Below are 23,313 nucleotides of genomic sequence, written 5' to 3' on the forward strand. Positions count from 1 at the left end.
TCTCTGTAACAAGATGTTATGGGCAACAGACTCACTAAACCCGAGCTAGAGGTCAGTTAATCGTCTCGTCTCCTCCAGCACTGTTGCAGAATCTCACCACACTGATTGATTTGCAGCTTTTTGTCCTTGTGCTTGATTGCTTTGAGTTTTGTTTGCTGTTGTTAGAAGGCAAACATAATCACCAACACTTCCAACAATGAGTCTCTCGTAAGGACACAAAACCCTCAGATTGGCATCAATGTTGTAGTAAATAGCTGTTACACATTTCTCTCCTGAGGTGCTTCTGAAAATGACCTATTCTAGTAAATCTTACACATTTTTAAAGATAACAACTTGATATTCTTATACAAATAGAAAGCACTAAACCGACACAGAAAAAAAGAGATCTAATTGTTCCTGTACTTTGGACAGAAGAAGCTACAAACCTGTGAATACAAGCAGATTCAAACGAATGCCCGTCTGAGATCGAATGCTCAGTGGGATATCTCATTAGCTTTGCTCAAACTTTACAACGTCTTTAAGTATTTTCCAAATTGACAGACATTAGTTTTACTACTGGTTCCTGCATGTCTTAACTGGGTTGTTATTTTCTGTTACTTGCCAATTCCCTGTTAACCGAGGCGAAGCAGAACAGACTGACTCCCAGAAACATCGATTTTGGCCTATCTCCCCAACACATCAAATGAGATAACGTGTAAGACGACAGGTGTGCCTTTGCTGTTGACCCTCATATGGCGTCCCTTTCCCCCCAAAAAAACAACTGGACATTACTGTGTAATGACTATCTGTGAGAGTAGTTCTGGCTTGTTTGGTAGCTAATTAAATGTAAAGGAAATCATAAAATATAACACAGTTAAACTCAAATTATTCTATTCCTTTACTCTGTGACAATTCACTTAATGTTTGACTTTAGACAGTGTTACCATTTCAGCTATTTTGAAATTTGGTTTGGGATAATTTTTCTATCGTCAAATGAGTGTTATGTCTTTAATTTCAAAGTGCATGTTCAGTATTCATTCTAGAACCACAAATGTTAACATTTTCAGCAATTTATCTTAGATTAAACCCAACATAAAAAAGGGGTATGGGGTTTAAGGCTTCTGGATTAAATCCATCTCAAAGAGCGCCCTCAGGATTCATAGATAAGCCCTTGAAACCATTGTTAGGCAGGTTGAGGGGGGGAGTGACACCCATTTAAGTGGCAGCAAAGAGATGCTACAAGTCATCCAATTATATGCCCATGTGCCAAGATGATCACCAGTTGACGGACAGCCTCATAGACATAAACCAGGAAGTTTATTGGGTTGTAACTTTGAGGCAGAGTCTCAGGGTGATGATGAAATATATTTTACTCTGGCTGAATAGCACTTGAATAGCAGTTTGGCATTTTGGAATATGGGGGATGTTGCTTAAGAAAATATGACAGGGTCATAGAAATTGTACACTTGGTTTAATGAAACAAAAAAAACATCTTTTTTTGGTAAACACGGCGGACAAACTAGGCATATTCTGATAAATATATTCACAACATCACAACTGACATTTTAAACTAAATGCTTATTTTGTGTCTACTTTTCTTGAGATCAAAGGGTGAGATGAAAAGTTCCATCGACTGATTCACCCCCACCAAAAAAAACCTCCTCCCATTGCTCCCCCTCTGCAGCTTACTGTGAGTCCACAGTCACCATCTACTGGCAGAGGCAACCACTCGGGCACTGCTCCAGCTACCATTACCTGGGCAGGAGAGGAGCCTTGTCGGCCTTATTATGCTACAGTACAGTTTGATTTATGACTCTGTCTATGTGCATCTGCTGCATTAATAAACATTCAGGCGCACGCTCATAATTTAACCTACACAGTTTTCAACACAAGCTATATCTTACCTCCGGTATCATGAGCATCACTGCTGGGGATCATATTAGTTTAGAGTACATAGTTTCCGTGATTGCCTTTTCATCGTATAGCATGTGCATACATTTGTTTCAAGATAAGTGACCTTGGCTTGCTTCTTAAGGAAGAGAGAGAGAGCGAGAAAAGAAAAAGCTTTTATCTTACTGTTTGATGGTGCAGTGTTTTAGAGGTTGCCATGGTAACAAAGCTTGATGCAGACAAGTGGAAGGACTCACTCCCATTTCTTCAGACCTGCTAAGGCTTATACGTCTGTGTTAGAGAAGGAAGATGAAACACACACAATAAAACAGCTGTGAAATGCAGTGTAATTTTTTCTGCCATCACTGTTTCACTTTTGAGCAAACATACAAAGACAAATAAATAAATAAATAAAAAACGGAATGAGGGGAGCAGCGATGAGATGTCAAGCTATGCAGACCCAAGGGAATGAGTTATACTTGCAACAAGCCAGGCACAGTGTTACCGAAAAGAGAATGTTGACAACTCAGAAGATGCGAACATTCAGACAACGTGCATTTGATGACGACTTTCAGGCATATTTTAGAAAAACTTTGCCCATAGAGAACAGAACTTGTTGATGTAATGTTGGAAATGTTGATTATACCCAAGATGTGTTGTTTATTACCCTAATCATGTTGATTATGTGCAGAACCGTGATGTCTCCCTTTAGTCAAAGCATACACATGACAGGTCACATTCAAACTTGCCATAATTACACAAGCAGGATCTAAGCTAAATCACTAATCAGAGTTTCCTGACCACTGGGAACTGTTTCTTCTAAAAATGTGTGTCTTGCGAATGTGTTTCTGCGTGGGCGCTTTTTTTTTTTTTTTTTTTTACATCTTTGGATATGTCTGGCTTTCTCTATTTTTACCCTCTCTTTCACCTCATTTCCAAGTAAACAACTCTGCTCAAAAAACTCATATAGAGTAATTCCTCAAACACGCTGACAACATCTGGAGAATAGTCGGAATGTTGACTGTATCCGTCCCTGTTGGCTGTCGGGATGCCTTTTTGTCTTCCTTTAAAGTGCACTTCTAATTAACATGTGTACGAGTAATTCCAGCCTTGTTTTTAGCTCCAAATTTGCTTCTGTGTAAAAGTCTGGTATGTGTGTGTGCGGTAGTCGTCGACGTAAGTGTATTCAAACTGGACATGGTGAACTCAATGGGGCATGCACTCACTATTTTAGGAGTGCTGCGCTTTTAGCTTGATTTCCTGCTGGTTACACTATTTTACTAATGCATGTGTCTTTTCCTTTTTTTTCTGCTCCAATTTGCCCCTCTTTCCCCTGAGTTCATTAAATATTGAATAATGCTTCTCTTTTTGATTTTTAATGCAATATTTGTGTGGTGTATTTACCATTCACAGGACATTTTAGTACATTTCATGGCAGTGCATGTTTACGACACAACATGAAGATGCAACAAAAACGACAATACCACTTACCTTAATAATTCATTCGGTCCTCCAAGGGCCAAAACAAGACAATTACTTGCATGAACATAGTCCTCCAAGGTAAAGATTCATATTTCATGTGAGGTCAGGCCAATGTACAGTATAGAAGACTGAGTCCGTTGTACCTGGGCTTCTGTTTTATCTATATTTTGCAACTCTTTTTTTAATTAATGAAATTCTTACCATACCACCATCATTACATTTCTGAAAATGCTTATCATTTCTATACAATTTGCAAAGTATTTGAGCTATACAGTCAAAATAGAATGATTGTATTTCTGAACACACTCTACTCTTGCTCTTAAAATCAGCTTCCCAAATCAAATCAGTGAAATCCAATCAATAATCCAAACCATCAAAGTGTTTTCTCCAAGTTTTTAAGCATATTGTTAACTAAAATGAATAAACATTGTAATTTAAAAATTGATGTTTCTGTATGATTGTGAGGGCTAAAGCATCTCTCAGCTTTCCAAGGTTTTGGTTTGAGTGGCAAAGGTTTAAACCTTTTCTTTTCCCATTTCTCTTGGAATAGAAGAACAAAGGAAAAGGCAAACGAAACAGAAGATAATTTGAACTTTCATTAAGGAGGGAGAAGCATGCTGTGCTTTTTAACCACCAATGGACTCCAGCTAAAGGAACTGTTTATTGATAATTGATGCCTCTGGGGTTCCAATTTTATGCACCACAATGTTCTTTATTTTGGCTTTTTTTTTGTGTTGAATAATTTTTATGATTGAATAATTACATAGCTGGATTGTCAAATAATATTCAAGCTCATTCTGGCTGGATTCCTCATTAAGGATTAAACCCCATTTTTTTTATCTGGCAAATTTTCAGTTTACATAACAAGTAGACATTTTTTGAGGATAGGCCAGATAGGTTTTCTGTGTGGAGGGTAATTAAGGGACTTGCTGTGTCTTGTGAGAGGCTGTGGTTCTATATCTCATAAAGTGATTTGATGGACTTCCTCCTGCTTATTAAAATCCTTACCAATTAAATTTTCTCTGTAGCTCTACCTGTTGCATTTAAAGTCGGCCACAAGGTCATGTGGTTCTGGTTTTCTTTCCTTCTTCTATCGATCCAGCGGGCTTATGGACAGAACATTTTACCATCATATGCCATGCAATTTTTCTTAAACTTTCCCTTGGTACTTAACTTGACCCTAGCACTACATGAAACTGTAAGAATGGAACATATTAAAGTCTTTCTACTCCAATATCCCATTATTTTTGCATTTAAAACATTCAGCACTATCCAGTTCAGCACTTATTTTAATGATCCAAAGACATACAGGCTTTGCCTTGAAATATTTAGTGTACCCCAGAAGTCCACTATGCAGAATAATAGATGGTTGGAAAAATACAGTGTATACATCAGGATACATGTTCATTCATTGCTTATTTATCTTCATGGTGCAGGTTGAAATGGCTGAAAGACAAGAAGTACATTGGCTAAATACCATCTGCAGTACTATTCTTAGGTAAATGTTGGTTACAGGCCAGCCTATAACAGGTTAGTTTAACTTCTATGGAGAACTGGTTTGAACACATGAGGGCTTATATTAAAACAGAAGTACCTGTGGGTATAACACAGTAATGAACAAGCCATAAAGTTATATCCATGTACACAAATTTCCTGCTGCCATGATATTTGATGGCTTTGGATTTTTGACTTCAAATCGTTGCAAAATCTGGCAACACAGTGAATTGTTGCAAGGCTCCATGAAGCAGAAACATGCTTTTCTACACTGATTCAATTTGCCAAAAATTCTTGTGTTGGCAATCATATGATAAAGTGAAAATGCACTCACACAAGCCCTCTCATTTATAGACTTATTGAGTAGCTGTGTTCAAGCAACTGAACTAATCCACTTTTATTTAGCACACCCACACAAATTGGCCCTGTTAGAGCTGTTGAAGTTTCCTTTCAATGTGTGACAATAGAAGACCAAACTCTTAACACTGACACTCAGGCGCTCTTCATTAGGTTAATCAATCAGGGAGTGGGTTATGACTAATGCCCCTCCTGGGCCAGTGTGGGCAGAGATTGTCAAACAGCGTAAAAGTCACAACCAAACAGCTCTTGAACTCTGGAATAGGGCCACCAGGGCCATCCAGTGCTATGCTCAAGACTTTGTTAAACTTCCCTCTGAGACAAAACAGTTGTCATCAAATATTGGAGAGTCCTGGAGGGCACTTTTGAAATGCGCTGATGTGACATGTGCCCCTGTCTCACTGGTTAATGCCCCAAAGTGGGGCCAAACCAATGACCTCACTCTTTGTGGGGCACACATAAGATTGCCTGTGGTCCTGATACGCTGTCAAAATCAACATTCATGTTGAAGCTTCAAGCCTGGCCTAAAATTCCGGGAAGAAACTTAACTCTTTCATCAGCCTGCAGGTCAGGTCTGTTCAACTACTTTGGCAGGCGACCTATCGTGGAAGTACAATACATCTTCCCTGAAACAGTTCCGAAATCTCAACCTGGCCGTTACTTTTATCATTATCATTTTGTTGGAGTACATTTCACTGAGCATGCATAGTACATTACAAAAAGTGGAGCATGTTTGACCCAGCTTTCTGCTAAGAGAAATTTGCTCTTTTCTTTAAGGGGGTTTGAAATGTTACCGTTTTGATTTGCTGCTTTGAAAGGTTGCAAAAGTCAGTGTCAGCAAATATGCTCTGCTGAATTATCCTCCAACAATACACTAAATCCCCATTTGTCACTCACACTGCTCAGAAGCTGACTCGGCTGTGTGAACGGCTAGAAGAGGGGAAGGATTGAAAATGAAAATTCCTCATGAACAATTTAAACAGATAATTTTGGACTTAGTGTAATGTAGAGAAAATTGAATGAATGAGTAATCTGCAAAGTGAAAAGTCATTGTGAGGTGCCTCAGTTTATTGTATTAAGGTTGCAGTCTGATGTTTTAGGCTTATAATAAGGCTCTGGGCTTTATGGGCTTTAAATGCGTCCGCTTTTTACCACCTTCTAAACAATGGTGTTATTTACTGTGTGAATGTCAGAGGTGCTTTCGCAAATACTGGCTGCTGTGGGCTTTAAAAGCAAACAACAAAGCCATTGATTATGAGTTCAAAGACAGCAAAAAAGCTGCAGAAAAAAATAAGTCTAACACCATGAAACTCTTTGAGGGGACTGACACTATCAGTCACGTTTTTAAGCCTCTTGGAGGATGTCTTCAGCCAGTGCCAATTACCTTGAAACCTCTCAGCCTTTGTCAACTGAGCATTTGCTTCTCTTTCTACTCTGCCTATTCCCAACGCCCAGTGATAATTGCAAACTTGACATCCTGTGTGGAATAACAAGCGAGTACAGCAAGGGATGTTCTCAGTTTCCCTTGATGTTCTTTTCTTCTTTGCATCTTTCTTTGTTGAGGTCCACAGTGTATTGAGCTCTATTGTCCCTATTTGCCTTCATAAGGCTCTGATTTCGGATGAAGACGTCAACATAAGGATTGCAATTTCACAAAAAAGGAGAGGAACAAAGACTAGACGATGCTTTTCTACTTTCATTACAAAGGAAAAATTGTGGGAATTACCTACTGGTGGGGTTTTAATGGAGCCTTGCTGTACATTTTACTGAACTAAAATATAATTGTCTTATTTTAAATATACTCCCACCCCCTAATATGTTTTTGTGTTTATTTCATGCATATCCCTTTAACTTTCGGTTATGAAATACTGCAACACAATTACAAAATCCGTACAGAAATGAGAAAAGTATCAAAGAAAGTTATGAAACATGATGACAAAATGGAGGTTGAAATTTAAAACAAGTAGACTACGATGATGTCAGTCCAGACACTTCCTTTTGTCTTTACTTTTTTTTCTTGAATAGTTGCTGATATAAACCGTTTTGACATATGCAGTGGGTTGCACTGAGTGATGCACCTTAAGAGTACCTCTAATGTTAAACCAATTGTACATTCATATAGGTTGAAAATGACAACATAATAAGGGCCTGTTTTGGAAGCTTCACATCAGAGAGTAATACTAAAAACCAAACATCAATTCTCTGTAGAATGTGGACAAGTACATGACTAATGCTAGAAGTAAAATGTGTTTTAATGGCCCGTTATATAGTCAGTTCAATAAAACTCCTCATGATCCAGGTACAAAGACAAACAACATCTAGACCCTTAGCATTCACATTCTCTACATTACTTTAACAATAAGTGCAATGCAAAAACACTTAAGAAATTGTTTTATGCCCAGGCGGGGAGAACGAAGCGAGGAAACCAAACAAGGCCTCATACTTCACTATAAAGCAGCCTAAACATAAATAAATCAGCTGCTCACTGATGTATTGATTATGGCAACTCATATTTCTGCATATGCTTTTATTCCTGATGTTGGCATCTCTGGCTTTCAGACAGCAAATTAATCAAAATCTGATTTGCACATTGATCTAATTCTGCTGTATCACTCTTAAGTATAAGCAAGATGGGGTGGATGGTAGTGTTGTAGTACTTGAGACCGGTCTTGGTCTTGAGACCGCATATTTAAGGTCTCAGTCTCCTCTTGGAATCGAAAGGACTTTTACCCGGTCTTGTCTCGGACTGGGCGGACTCCATATTTTATATCACAACCGGTTGAGACCGCCACTGATGCACTCTGTATCCCTGTTATTACTGTGATAAGAGAAAAAGACTGTGTGTGCCCGTGACCAGAGATGTCTGCTAAGTCCTTTAATTAAGCAATAAATTCACATTCAATAACAAACTCTGGAGGCACACTGAAAGATGTGCACAGCTTAATACTTGCCACAGGATTGCCACAGTCAACACATGTAACCCATCAGATAAAATCACTAAAAATATTAGAAAATATAAAATGCACACAAAGCTTCAAACCCTGAATTAAACCTCTAAGTGTTGCTGCCTGCTTGCTGTATGATCATCATTTACAATCTATAAATATATCTAAACATCTAATAAAGTTATTGGTTTTCAACCACATTTACCTTCTTCCTTCTACATTTTTCCCTGTTGGAAATCTTCCCTGTCTGATTTTTCAGTCTCTTCCACCTGACTTGTTTTTGTTATATATTTTCTGTAGCCCCAAACTCCCTCTCCATTCCCCATCCTTTTTTTTTTATATGTTTTCATTGCACAACCTTGTATTTAGTGCACTTTCCTGCCAGCTGTGGATGAAAAGTAGGTTAGGCTTGCACACTTTCTCACCTTGCATGTTAATATGCATCATTTGACAGCCTGCCACCCTGCCCCAGGATTACACTGGCTAAGGAGAGACCAAAACACTGCACCTTTGCACTGTATTATTTCCCCAACACTTACACAGCTCGTCATGTATTCCACAGAGCTGCATCTTGAGGCTTTTCCCCCTCAGAGTAATTGATGAGTGTTTTGTTTATTTACAGCTTAGTTGACACTGAAATGTAACTTTGGTTGGGGTGAGCACTGAAGCATTAAAAGCACTTATTTAATTGCTTTTGTTGAACCTTAGGATGGAAAGACTGAACTAAAAGCGCTGTTAAATAAATGCTCCCCTGTGAATAGATGTAAGGGATATGATTAAACCCTGTTTAGAGAAAATGGGAGGCACATGTTGTTGTTCTGCTTCAAAGATTAGTGTCTTTATTCACTGATCCATTGGTATTCCTAGCTCTCCAAATTGAACCAATCAAGGTAATGTAACATTAAAATGAATGGCTTTATTGCGGCAGTATTCACTTTATAGGCACAGAAGGCAAGAATGATATCCATGCTTAAACCTAATTCCTACTCGATATCTAATCTATTATCATCATAGAAACTAAACTGTATTCATGCCTCCAGGTATGGATGGAACCTGAGTGCAAAAGAGAACATATGAACGTTAGCATTCTCATACAAAGATACAGAATACCCCTGCTACCTTCCACTAACACTCTCAAGTCGTGAGTAATGTTTTCAGATGTTTACCTGAGCAATGTTTAACACAGAACAGCGAGTCACATCAATATGAGCTGTTGCTTTCTGCAGAACACACTGTATTAACGCTCACAGCTGGGTAGCTGAAAATTACAACCTGTACGTCAGTACAACAGCTGCATACACTCTACTTTCTGAATTCTATCAACATGCCAGGGCAATGTACAGTACTCAAAATGCTCAAGATGCTCTTTTCGATTGGCACATCCACAGAGCCTTGCATGACCTTGCCTCTGAGAAAAACAGTGTGAAAGTGCTGTATATTTTAAAAATATAAGCATAATATCCACAAATACAGTAATTTCCCCACTGCAGAGGTATACAATCATTACCAGTACTGTAAATAGGGAGGGGGCACTCTCCTATGAGATTACACTGTATTTCAGAGACCCATAATAAAAAGAGTCTGAGGTTTCAAAAGCTAGAAAAGCTGTGATGAAGACTATGTCTCCTCTCTTCACGTTGCTACCTCAGACAGCCCAGAACCTTCTAAGTGTGCAGACAGTATATTTAATGCCCTGGGTGATCTTGGGTTGAATATCACTTTGAATTTTTTATTTTCAAGTCAAGCTACTCTGTGTTTTCCTTATGCACCTCTGGTTTTATTTCTATTTTTGGTAGTTATCTGTTGTACACCTCAACCACTGTAGAAAAAAAAAAAACAACAACATCGCAATAACAAAACACATTTTAAAGTCTTAAGACACACTAGAAGCTGCTTCAGGTTACAACAGCAAGTGCAATTTAATTTTGGACTTAAATGCACTTCTGAAATATTGTATTTTTTATGTATCAGTAAGTTTCATGGAAAAAATAGTTATACTTTCTTGTTGAACTTCTATTTTTCCCTGAATGGGTTTCAAACAAAACAATTATTCCTTTTTCAGATAACTATTTTACTTGAAATGTCTCACCTCACATTGCAAAGTTATTCATAACCTTTAGGGTTTCATTTATTTGTGCATGTAATTCCTTTTCCCCCATATAATTATGTATTGTATCATAGTAATAATAAGAATATGCTGTACCTATAAGAAGTTTTTCTTAATGGTATTTTCAAAGTCCATTTATATATTGTATTAAGTTGAAGCCATGTGATGAGTGGGGTTGCACTTTATTGATATCTACATTGAGAGAAAACTGAAACAGTGAGCCTTCAGATGAGAGTCCCAAAGGTAGAATATATTGGCTTCAGCCTTGGTCATGCTAACAAGCTTACTATCTGTTATGACAAAGGTGTCATGGTAATATAATAAGTCCCCCATTCACTCAATGAAATACAATACTTAGACCTGAGTTAATCTGGTCACAATTCAGCAGAGAAACACACCTTAACAACTCATGGAGGGCATACATTTCACAGTGTCAGCATTATATTATTTTGCTTCTACCTCAATCCAAACTGTATCACATGCATAAATGCAATGATACAGCCAGAGCCCTGAATTTTTTATCTTTTTTTTCTTCTGTGCCTAACCAACCACTAAATCTTCTCTTTGACTAACTGTTTCTGACAATTTGTTTTACAGTTTATCTCACAGATTCTCTGTTGGACTTACTTAGGTCATGCTTTAGCCCAGATGCTTTTTGCAATTCTCTCCTGACCTCTTTTATTGTCTTTTTGCCCTCCAGAACAAGATCATCCTGGACCCTCTGACATTCAGCGAGGCTCGTTTCCGGCCCTCTTGGAGGAGCGATTGGAAAGCATCATCAGTGGAGCAGCACTAATGGCCGACTCTTCATGCACACGTGACGACCGCCGTGAACGCATCGTGGCTGAGTGCAACGCTGTTCGACAGGCCCTTCAAGACTTGTTGAGCGAGTATATGAACAATGTAAGTCTCCTGTTATTTAATACTTATTAGCTAAATGCAACTGCACGTGTGCTTTTGTGCACCATTGGGGCTCATACAACATGAATACAGACACAGATGTGCAGTTTTCTTTCACTAGTTCCTGACTACACTGCTTCCATAACAAGCCCTTTGGTCTGTCTTTTCTCTACACCATCTGAATAATATGTTCCCTCTCAAGGTACTTTTCAAGTAAATCTCAGCATTACTCAGCAAATATTATGTCTTTGGTTTTGAATATGGGACTTCATCTTTAAGGGCAGTGCAAACAGTTGCTGAAAATCTGGTTTAGGCACGTTGAGAGAATGCACACTTCACAATTTGGAAACCCACATTTTTACATTTGCTCATGCAAGTGTCTGTGAGTGGCAGAGCTGTTTAAAGGTTATGAGACTGGCTGAGACAGTGATTAATCATCACACACATCCAATTTATATTCTACTGCAACAAACCCTTTTGTTGCATAGTGGGCTGCGAGGTGAGCTGGTGTTGGCATGAGTGGAAGAGTTGATGCACTTTGGATACGCCGTCATTGAATTTGCAAACACGACTTATTTCTTTGTGCTTGACTTTGTGAGTGAGCCATTTAAGATTTCCAAACCTTCAATGTCAAATCTATCAGATCTCCTTTTATCATCTTAAAACTGTGTTTTAAGTGTTCCTGCATTACTCTGCAAAGACGTGTGTGGGCATTCTTATGTGCTTTTAAAAAAAACACCCAGTCCTTTCCTTGCCTAGTATTTGCATTGTAACCAGTCTTATCAGACTAAAACAGAACATTTCAATTAGAGGTGAAACCACTGGGAAAATTAAGGCTGATACTGATAGAATATTAAAAAAGGCAATTTGGCCATCAGCTGATTCCAGTAAGTTTTAGCATTGCATGACTTCTTTACAACTCTTGCTGTCTTTTTTAACTTAGCTATGAGATTTGATGCATTTAAATTGTTGCCTCCTTTGAAGCCCCTCTTAAAGAGTAAACTTAGACACATCTTATGTTGCATTATCACACATTACAAATGAGAGAATGTTTTGTGTTTACTTGTTCAATTTGCGTGGATAACTTGCTCAATTTGAGTGTAAAATTGCATGTACCTGAGTGCACAAGAAGCACATTTTTCCTTCAAACACCACGCCACTCTGTTAATTTATGTCATTGAAGGAGTAAGTCTGTAATGCTAAAGGGGCCAGTGCTAACTTCCTCCTACAACTGATAGCTGGAATCAAGTGACAGACAACGGTTTTCCACAGTTTACCAGATAATCCGACTTTCCCACTCACTTTCCTCAAAGTGAGCTCCTGTTTATTCCTGATCCATAACAAGTAGATAGTGTCACAAAGTTTGGGGAAGACGCACAGATCAATCTGTCTCTATATTCCACCTTACTTAACCTACGCTGGTCTGTATGTCACACCATACGTCATCAGAGGATTTGCAGGCTGGTGGCTTTCCCGGGATGAAAGAGTTCAGATTTTTCAACTCCTTTGCTTGTATAATTTGCGTCATTTGCTTAAATCATGCCATTCGTGCTGTCAGACCAGAATTTGCGTCAAGATGCGTCTTACATTGACTTTACACAGTCATTCATCTGCACAAACAAAATAGTGTGTGTCCAACAGGTGACTTCTTATACTCCATAGAAACCCTCTTCTCTGAATAAGCAGTTAGATGCTCTTACTGCCAACATTAGCTTGTTGTAGTAAATATAAACCTTGGTGTAAAGTTGTTGCAATTGCACATGATTTGCTGTCAACAGGGCAAATGTCGTCCAATATGGAAGTTTAACTGATACCCTTATGTATCCCTAACCTAAATAATAAGAAAAAACTAACACACATGTATACTCAATAGTAGGGGTGGAACAAAATATTATTACCGCAGTATTGAAGTATTGATATTTTTATTGAACAATGAAATCGCTCTCTAAACAGATTTCCTTTCTAATTTGACTCATATCATCATTACTACATGAATCCTCATGGTGACTCAATGAGGCACTTTGTATTCTGCAGCCAATAAGATATTGTGATGCATCATCATATAATTGTTCTGCAATTCAACAATTATCCCAGAATCCCTGTATTATGATATTACTGCTATCATAGGTATTGTGGAGGGTGTTTTATGGCATCTTGATTTGTTCTGCAATTCCAACCCCAATTCCAATATCTGTACACAGACATACAGCATGTGTGCTCCCTACTTGTGTACCTGGACAACAAAAATATGTGATTAGTGAATAAATGTGCCAAAATGAAAAAATCTGATATTATTAGTAATAACATTTAAATTAATATGTTCTAAGTGCATAATGAAGCACATTTGGAGTTCCTCCTCATCTCTCTAAAAGCCTGCACTAAAGATAACATTAACTGGTTTGAATATGACTTTTGTATGTTTTCTCACATTAACGCTGTAAGGACTAATAGTAGTGTAGTGTCCCGGTATCCTTTTGTTTTACTCCTTTTGTGTGAATCACTCCTGGGCTGACTGTTACTCTAGATGCTTGTTGTGCGTGAGAGAAAACAGATGGAATGTCCAGAGGATGCGGTTTCAAAAGAAAGATTGGGGTTTTATTTGTGATTTTGATTTCCAACTGATCAAGAAAAAGAGACGAAACAAAATGTATCAATACTTGATTTAAAATAAAGACGGTCTGCAAGGTCCACAAGGTCTAAAGAGTGTGTGCTTCAATCAGCCACACCACTAGGCTGCAGCACATTGCTTTTAAGCCTTCAGACCTACAGGGATCACATTCCATTAGTAAACACACCATACATGCACAGCTATTACCAAAATATATTTTAAAATAATAAATCTAAATATTGACTATGGAATTGGCTCCTACAAGTAATGTGGCTTTAACAAATAAATTAATAAATAAATAAACTGACAAAAAATATGAATATGTTCTTGTAGGATAGTGATACTATACACACGTTTATTCATTCTATACTCACTACTTCTTTCAAAATAAGTTTCAGTGTAATCTCAACTTTGTCATCATACCTTCCCTGTGCACCGTTTTCCTGGCAATGAGAATACAAAGTTACCACTGAAGATACAATCAGCATGGCAGCCTCTCAGGTGCCCTAAACAGAGCTAGACATCACTAAGAAGGCAGAGCCTATAACTTCCACAGTGGGGCACAGACTCAGTTCTAAGTTAACCTATAATGGGTCTTTGCTGTTACGAGTTATTGCTGTGTTAAGAATCATCCATGTATTGCACCTGTATGTGTTCAAACTGCGACTTAAGAGTCAACATTGGACTTTGCAACCTCAAGTGGTGGAGGAGGAGGCTGAGGAACTGTTACCATCCTAGTTGTGGTGAAAGTGTTAGAAGGGATACTACTTCTTAAGAAACAGAAGTCCTGTCTTGTCTTTTGCAGGAGTTTATGCTTGGCTTTGTAAACCCCTTCTTTGAAAACATTTAAAAAGTTTTCTGTTGATCTTAAGTGCGTGGTCTCAAGGAGGAAACCAGAGTGTTTTCAAAAGGCCGCATTTCTCCTTGAAAACAGGAGCACTCTAGAAGTCCTTCTCGGTTATTACTTCAGTGAAAATCCAGGCCAGCTGAAAAGCAGCTCTTAAAGAAGCTTTATTTTGATAAAATTCCTATTGCAAACAACCTGAGGTTAAATCCAATCCTTAACCAGCATTTTTACATTCACTCATTGACCAAATGCCTCATAATAATAATCCACTGGGTTTCCTGCGTGTGCGACCTGCTGACACGGTGCACGAAGGGTCGATCCCGAATGCATTAAGTGTCATTTGTGGCCATCGAGCAGTTGGCAGACCAGCTGTCTATTGATTCCCACAGTATCAGTCCTCCTGCTGGCAATAAGCCCTCTTCAATACTCTATAATCTTCAACTTAATAATGTGTATTTGCTGTGACATCAGTGCTCATAAAGCAGTTTGGGAACAATGGGGGGCTATTACATAAGGATACTTATTAGTTTAGAGATCCTCTCTGCTTTTTAATAGAATATAAACAGTACAACAGCAAAGAGTATAAGTGTAGTATGTGTGTGTGTCTATGGGCTAGGGGTTAATGATTTGATGACAAAGCTCTGGTTATTGTGGTTTGGTGTTTTTTTTTTTTGCTGTGTTACACACAGTTATCAAATCGCACAAATTCCATACCAAGGATTCACAACTATTTGATATATAATAATACTAATAATAATAATAATTAAAAATAATAGATATACTAAGAATAAGAATAATATCATACTAATAACAAAAGTTTAGTTTACTTCATTGTTTTATCATGTCGTGCACTGGAAAGTCCCAGGCCATATGGACTTACAAGACACTTATTACTACTACTACTACTAGTAGTAGTAAGGAAAAAGGGTAACACAAACAATATAAGTGTTTGCTTTCATCTTTTCAATACAGTCCCAAATCACACAGCTGTGGCAACAAATTCTTTAAAATTTACATTAACTGAGAGAAAGAAAGGCGACCCACCCGCCATCGCGCCCAAAACCCACAGACTTGATTGTGTTCATTTTTTAGAGGGTATACTGCGATTACAACGGATTCCCAACTAACACAAAGCTGCACATCAAAATCTTGGATATCAAGACTATCAAAAAAGCACAAACAGACATGTCGCCCAAAGAACTCAGCAGAAGCTTTTTTGTACAACTATCCCAGTAAAGTTTCCAGTGCCCTATATGTTCAAACTAAATCCCCGAAAAAGTCTATCTACAGGTACTACTACTACTAGTAGTAGTGATAATAATAATAATAATAATAATAATAATAATAATAATAATAATAATAATAATAATAATAATAATAATAATAATTATTATTATTATCATAATTTTTATCAATCTTATTATGATTTTGATTATACACATTTTGATTTTGATGATTTGGATTACTATTTTATTGTACTAATGCTACCAATAATGATAGTACTACTAATTATTACAATGATAGTTACCTGCTTCATTCTTTTAAATGTATATTTTTAATACCTTTCAATACTTTTTTAACAGTTTATTTTTCTCAATGATAAACTTTCAAACTGACTTTTTCACCATAGTAGTATTTATTATAGTATTATTATATAATAATCCAATGTTGAAAAGACAGCCAAACAGTTTATAGACCTTAATTTGGATAAGTCTTCAATCAGTGAGAAATATTTAATGATTTTGTTGAATATCCAATGAACCACCAGTTGCAACCCTGATATAAAATGTAGGTAAGGGTTCTTTCATTTAGTAAAGCTATCCCTTTCACACAATACAACACTACTTTCCCTGGGACTTTCTCCTTTTAGATTATCCGGGGAAAAAAGTAGAGTCATGTGCATGTTTATGAATACTCAGATGCCCTTTCCCCCTCTTAAGGAATGCCAGCTTTTGCAAAAGTAATCGTGCAGTGGTTCATTAGGCCCATGAGTTGTGTTTTAGAGGCTACAGCTGTAAGATTGCTGACAGCCCCTGGCTGTCCAAGCAGAGAACAGAGAGTAAATCACACAGACACAAAGAACAAAATGCTTCCACCCCTCAGCTCAGCATACCCAATGAGGCTAAATCAGCAACTAAGAGTGAATATGAAGGAGATTTTTACCAAGCCAGTTTACAAAGTGTGCTTTTAATTTATGATGTGGATACATGAAAGAAGATGTAAGTGGCCCTGTCTCTTTTCAAGGTAAATGTATGAAAGAAATGCCTTGACAAAATATCAGAAAACTGTGACATGTTGAGCAACAGGCACTATGCAATTTCATATTCTTAATACTGTTGATCACTGCATAGCCCAACAGGAACACAGTATTTTCCTTGATTTTAAGACATTTTCTTGATGGGTGATCTAGACATTTAGACCACCTTAAACTGTCTGTTTCTTGGGTGATTTGTGGCCAAATGTTAGTCTTGTTATTTCGTGCATTACTGAACCTTTGCTGGGATTTTGCTTTCTAATATTTTCCCCTGTAAAAATACAAAAATGTGCTTCAAATAGCAGGATTCAGGTACCGAGGGATGCGTGAATCATCTCATTACCGCAGAGCCGTGCAAAAAGAGTTTTTGTTCACAAACCAAAAAGCATTTAGTGAAATGTTACACATACCCACTGCTGATAATAAAAACTATTTGCTATCATTAGTTGCAAAAATAATCCAGAAAAGGCAGAACCTGATGACAGATCCTCCTAAAATAAATAAAAAACAAGATAGGTTGTGGATAATACATAACTCCTAATCAATAAAGTAGATTTTGACTTCAGAAGATATGTGCCTCTCAATTTGAAGTGCAATAGTTAAGATATAATAAACCCCTTGAATAATGTTAACAGCTGCTCCTTTGACAAAGTTGTGCCCCGATTTATAAAAAAAACCCTTGTCCAAAGTTTACTGAAGTAGTGTAAACATCTACTTGCGTGTATGTTCCTCCTCCCTCTTCGCTAAGTCACTTACACGTTGCCCCCTCCCCTTCCCAACACACAGATTTTTCTAGGAAGCCTGAACCACAGCACAAGGTTAATCAATGTGGTAGCTGGCAATAAATTAGGTCCAAGTGACAGCAGAATGTCCATACCTGTCTGAGCTGCTTGTGATCTGTGATTGGTGACAGCAGGCTCGGCTCCCTGGCTGGTGCTGAATCATCAGGAGCAGCTGATTTAGTTACGGCAGCTCCAACAGGGCCAATCTATCAATTGATCCGGAGAGTAATGCATTACCAGCATGGGTCAAGGGAGCCTGGGCAGAATATAGCCATAGCAAGAATCCCCGGCAGGTGAAGGGGGAGCAAACTGGACAGGAGTGCAAGCGGCGGACGGAAGGATTTAAGGAGTGTGATAGCACGTGCACTAATCTCAGTGTTAGCTGAATGTGGCACATAAAACCAAATAGGGCTTGTGAGGTAGGGTGATCATTAGGGGGAGACTGATGGCCTTCCTGCCTGCACAGCTCCTTCGGGAGTTGCCATGTAGAGTGCTCAATCAACAATTCAGATGACTGATCACATTTTCTACATGTGCCTGTCTTTGTGTGCTTATGCAGTCTGATTACGATCGCATGAGCTCATTTCTTGACATGCTACTGTCTTAAAAGTAAAAATTAGAGTGTAAGGACAAAGAATGAAAGAGTGCCAAAGTAAAGACAGACAAAGCTGCTGAACATTGCCCATTGACAGGTGCAGGGAAGGGAAGGTGCGGGTAGTGATCAATAGTGAGTCCCTGGGCTAAAGGCCCATTATAAACTTAAAAAAGAAGTGCTGTTTGGACAGTCTGAGAGCAGTGAGAGCCCCTCTCCAACAGTGAAATACGAGACCATAGGGAAACCACAGATTTATTTATTTATTCAACTTACAAAAGAGACCCCTGTCTCCTGTTAATTGTTGCAGCAGACAAGCTAACGTGTACTTACTGTTCCTAAATAATGGTGTGAAGGTCCACTCGTTTTTTTTGCACATGAATAGTGTTGCAGTGTGCAAATGCATGCTGTATTAGCATTCCGTCGCTATTAACTTTACTTTAACTCTATTTTGCACCTTTTTTTGGCACCCTGGCACATAAATCAACCGGTGTTAATGCCAGAAAACTAACAGTGTGTTCAGCCAATGGATACCTTTTATTAGAGCAATTTTAGATGTGTTATGTGCTGGACACTCAAGAAAAGTCTCAAAACATTACCCCTTGCACTGCAGTTAGAAAAATAAAAAAGTAAAGATAGCCCATGGAAAATCCTCCCCTGAAAAGCTTGTGAGCTCCAGAGGGTCTAGAGTTATGAATCACACTATAGGACTGGTGGTGTACTTGCTGCACTCCAAGAAACCATCAGCTGTCAGTAGATACTTGGATATCATACAGCCCAATCAATCTTTCTTAATTTTGTGTATCAGCACAAGTCAGGACACAATCTGCATGTAAGGGCACTTAAATGATGAGGCCCTGCAGCTGTGTACAACTCTCCTTCCCATCATAGACCCTCTTGTCAAAGATGAGAAGCATCACTCTAGAAAAACAAACCACACAGAGCCAGCAGTTGCCCACACTGTCTCTGCTCATTGTCTTTAAATCTCCTCACTAAGAATTTCAATCTAACAAGTCCTGACTCTGCCAAGACACCATAACCAAAACTCAGATCATGCCTGCTGCTGTTTGGAGTATCATTTTAGTGTTTACAGAGCAACATGTACTCCATGTCACTGATGTCTCAGTGTGAAGAGCAGAGCTCAACAAAACAGAGCAGATCAATACTCCCTGCGTCCCCTCGCTCCTCTGATGTGCTTCACTGTCTATCACCCTAAGCTGGCTGAAGGGTACAGCTGTAGCAGATGCAAGGAGGCAGAATTTACCCTGACAGTGTTTTGTGAGGCTAATTGGGTGTGTGCCGGGCATCAGACGTGATGGCGCTGATGGGTACTGTCAACAAAGACAAGGTAACGGGCCGGAGTATGAATCCATGGTGCTAAGTTTTGGACTCCTTTTGTGATTTCCATTAATAAGTATGGTACACTTTTTTTTTTATCTGAAGTAAATCTTCTGATAAAGCATCCAGTAATTGCAGTCTAGATTAAGCATATTGTTAGAGAGGCATTAGCCCTGAATAACTAGCGTTCATTCAAACATTTGGAGAAAATATTGTTGTAAAAGACAGACAGATTAATATTTTTCCACAATTTTCCATGCTAACAACATAGTAGAGGTAAACAGTCTTAGAGTGAACTCTGTAGGGAACTGGGCCACTTTTCCATCAGATTTTTCCCCCTATCCTAACCCTGGCCAGCTCATTACATGGCCCTTCTGCCCTATTTTTCTCATGTTGTCGAGTATCCAGACAGTCTAGCCCATTTCTCTGATAAGACCTTGACACCCTGAAAAAAATGAACACATTACATCACCTAACTCAAAGCTCGGTGCAGCAAGCTTGCAAACAAAGTTAAAGAAACAAATTGATGTGTTTTAAATCTGTGCTCCTTTCTCACTCCCATTCTTTGTTTTCCTGAGCATGTAATGAATCTGTATTTTCCCTTTGTTGTGTCTGTGAGTCTCTTATTATTCATCTGTTACTATTCAAATCACTGTTTACGGCGCTGCAGATACAGCCACTGAACAGCTAAGCAAGGGTTATAACAGATGCATGGTTATAGCCAAAGGATGTCTATTAACACTGCATAATCAATCCTTGTGGGGGGATCCTTCATAGATAGTCTTGTTCGAACTTCACTCTGGAGTACAATAAAGGAAGTATGATTGGTCTGTTGAATTTTCATTGATCATGGTTTTACTTTTTTTTTGGCAAACTAGTTAGTCATTAGTTCTACTATAGATTGTAGCAAACATGAACGGCACAGTAGCTCCCCCACAAGCGAAGCCAAGTCCCTGTGGTGACTGACTGGAGTATAGGTCTTAAACCAGGTCTTAAAGTCAAAGCAATTCATTTTGATCATGCATCTTCATGTGAAAGCGTTTTTTTTAGAAATGCTAAGTTGTAATTAGTTATTTGTTTTTTTTTTTAAAAAGGGGGCACGGATTGGCGATGGGAGGGTGGCATCATGACTGATAGCTCTGTTTACAAATTTGTCTCATGCAGTGTTCTTTACCAAATAGCAGAGTAGAGGAGGAACGTGTTGAGAGAGCATAACAAACACTAACGCAAGAGTCACTGATCACAGTGTAGTATTAAAAATGTAATTATGAGTGAATAATTTCCATAATCTCAAATTAAAATATCTTGCTCATGGTATAGCTGATCATTTTGACAGTTACTGACAGCATGCAAATAAATAGCTAGATTTAACTGCTGGAGATTAATCTCAAAAAGCAAGTCATATCTAAAATACAATTCTTTATTACAGATTGCACAACAGCTTTTGAGCTATAGCTGGTGTTTTGCATAAAGCCCACCAACAGCATTGTGCATGAACACATTAAAATGAACATATTCATTGAATGCTCTTATATGGTAGTGAACGGTGAACCGAACAGCTCGTTTAGCAACTCCTGTACAGGAACGTGAGCACAGTCATTTTTTGAGAGGCAAATTTTCTCTCTGTGTTTGGGTGTTAAAGTCTGAGAAATTCAGCCAACAAATTAAAGTTATGTGTTTTTAACTTTTCAAAGATACATCGTTTTTCTTTGTTTAATTGGAATTTTCTTGGGGTTTCAACTTTCTATTCGTCTATGATTCTTTAGTAGAATACATAATTCATTTAGCTTAGGAAATGTCAATGGTTGAGAGCTCAAGATTGAAGCATAGGAGGCTCTACTGAAAAATAATTTACGTGCAGCTAAAAAAAAAAACAGTTTTAAACTAGTTCACTTCTTTAAACTTAATACACGTTTTTTATTTAATGAACTTTGAAAGTGAACTACTGTACTCAGTTTAGTCTGTGGGAACTGAACTTTGAGAGTAAACTTGCACAACAATGCCCCCCAGTAAATTAATGTGCCATGATGCCATGACACTGAGCTTTATTGTTTGCATGACATTGTGTTATGTGTGTGCCCACTACTTTAGTGCATGCAATCCCCCCCCGCTTTCTTTTTCTTTCTCTCTTTCAGTCTTATTGCAGCTCTATCGCCCTCTGTCTCATACTCTCTAGCACTATTTCTCCTCTTGTTTATTTTTCAAGGAGGAAGTTGGTTATATAAGTGTTGTTTAAATGCAAATAGCACTGAGCAAAATTCCCATCAGTAATTTGTATCTTCTCTTTTATTTGAAATCCTTGGTAGTAGACTCCAGGGGTTTCCACATTATCCAAAGACAGGCACATGATTTCCTTATTACAACCTTGCAAATTGTGCCACATGATAGTAATTTTGAAGTTGATTTAGTTGAGTTAATCAGAATCCTCCTTTAATGATAAATGATCAAATTTAAAGTACCTCCTCTCTCGTTAGAGGTATTACCTTTGTTTATTCCTCCCTTTTTTCCTATTGTCCTCACATCCCGGTCCCTCCAGACGTAGCACTTACAACCCGTTAAACATCCCCGGTCCAGCAATAAATCATTGGTTCCCCACAGCGTCCCATGCCCTCCCTCCCATCTGTCAACACCTAATGCGCCACACGACAAGCTGCAATCCACTGTGCACCAACACACCACTCACTTTGAACAACTTAGCTTTCTCAACCATTGAAGGCTGGCTCAAAAGACATTGGCCCAGAGGGGGATTGACCAGAGGGCCCAGGTAAAAACTGTAAGTCTATTCCAGGCCCTCTTGAGAATCTGAGCGCTCCTTTATTCCCATCACTCCAGTCTGGGGGCAAGTGGGAGACATGTGAAGCAACTGACCCACATTGAATGTCCTCTACTGAGATAGCAAGGCCTCCTGTGTGGATGGACCAAAGCTCAAAGAGACCTCCTGCTGCGAATCACTCACCGAACAACCCATCAGGTTTAAGAAGGGGTCTTTCTTTTTCCTCTCTCATTTCTTTCTTCCTTCTGTGCTTTTGCTGAGCACAAGTCCAATTCATGCACTAAGACAGTCATAGATGTGAAATTGCTTTTTTTCATTGCAATCAGACAAAATGATTATGGCATCCAAACAATCATGAAACATTACTACAACCTACATCCTATACTTTCCACTGCACTGAATCAAGTCCTCTCTGACACAGTTTCAACATAAAAGGAAGATAGGCTTCACCGATGACAACTATTGACTGTCTTTTTTGTAAAATTGCTTTGCACTTTATCTACCAAAGACAAATAATTGTGCCCAGGCCATGAGCAGCCTCTGTCAAATCCTGTACAAAGACAAATCAAGTTTAATTCCAGTCCACTGAGCTTAATAATTCAATGATATTCTACCCACGTTGCTGTCATACAGTCAGTTTTTTAGCTATTACGTCTTGGTTTTCCCATTTCTCAAAGTTTCTGTTTGATGATTTCGATTATCTATTCTTTTAGAAATAGCTTATTTCAAAGCAAGTCAAGCCATGGAGAGTTTATTTGTCTAGACACAACAACAAGACAATTCAAAGCACTTTACATAAAGCGTAAACATTTCATTGAGGTTCAGGATGTGTCTCTTAAGGATTTTTACAACGCTGACTCAGTAGTGCTTTGCAGCCCTACTGTTTTTTGACCATGCATTCATCTTGCAAACCTCCCACTATATCAGATCCCAAAGGTCCCTATGTAGCAGAGCTTCAGAGACGG

At 38.4% G+C, this 23,313-nt stretch overlaps 1 protein-coding gene across 1 annotated transcript in view; it reads left to right on the plus strand.

The window, feature by feature from the left end:
* The window catches only part of ctnna2 (catenin (cadherin-associated protein), alpha 2), a 422,437-nt gene that overhangs the window by 171,022 nt on the left and 228,102 nt on the right, over positions 1-23,313 (plus strand). Inside the window, 2 exon segments of the mRNA XM_034687997.1 lie at positions 10,955-11,003; positions 11,006-11,157. Coding sequence (XP_034543888.1) covers positions 10,955-11,003; positions 11,006-11,157 — 201 coding nt within the window.

Source organism: Notolabrus celidotus, chromosome 7, assembly GCF_009762535.1.
Source record: "Notolabrus celidotus isolate fNotCel1 chromosome 7, fNotCel1.pri, whole genome shotgun sequence".
In the NCBI taxonomy this organism is placed as follows: domain Eukaryota; kingdom Metazoa; phylum Chordata; class Actinopteri; order Labriformes; family Labridae; genus Notolabrus; species Notolabrus celidotus.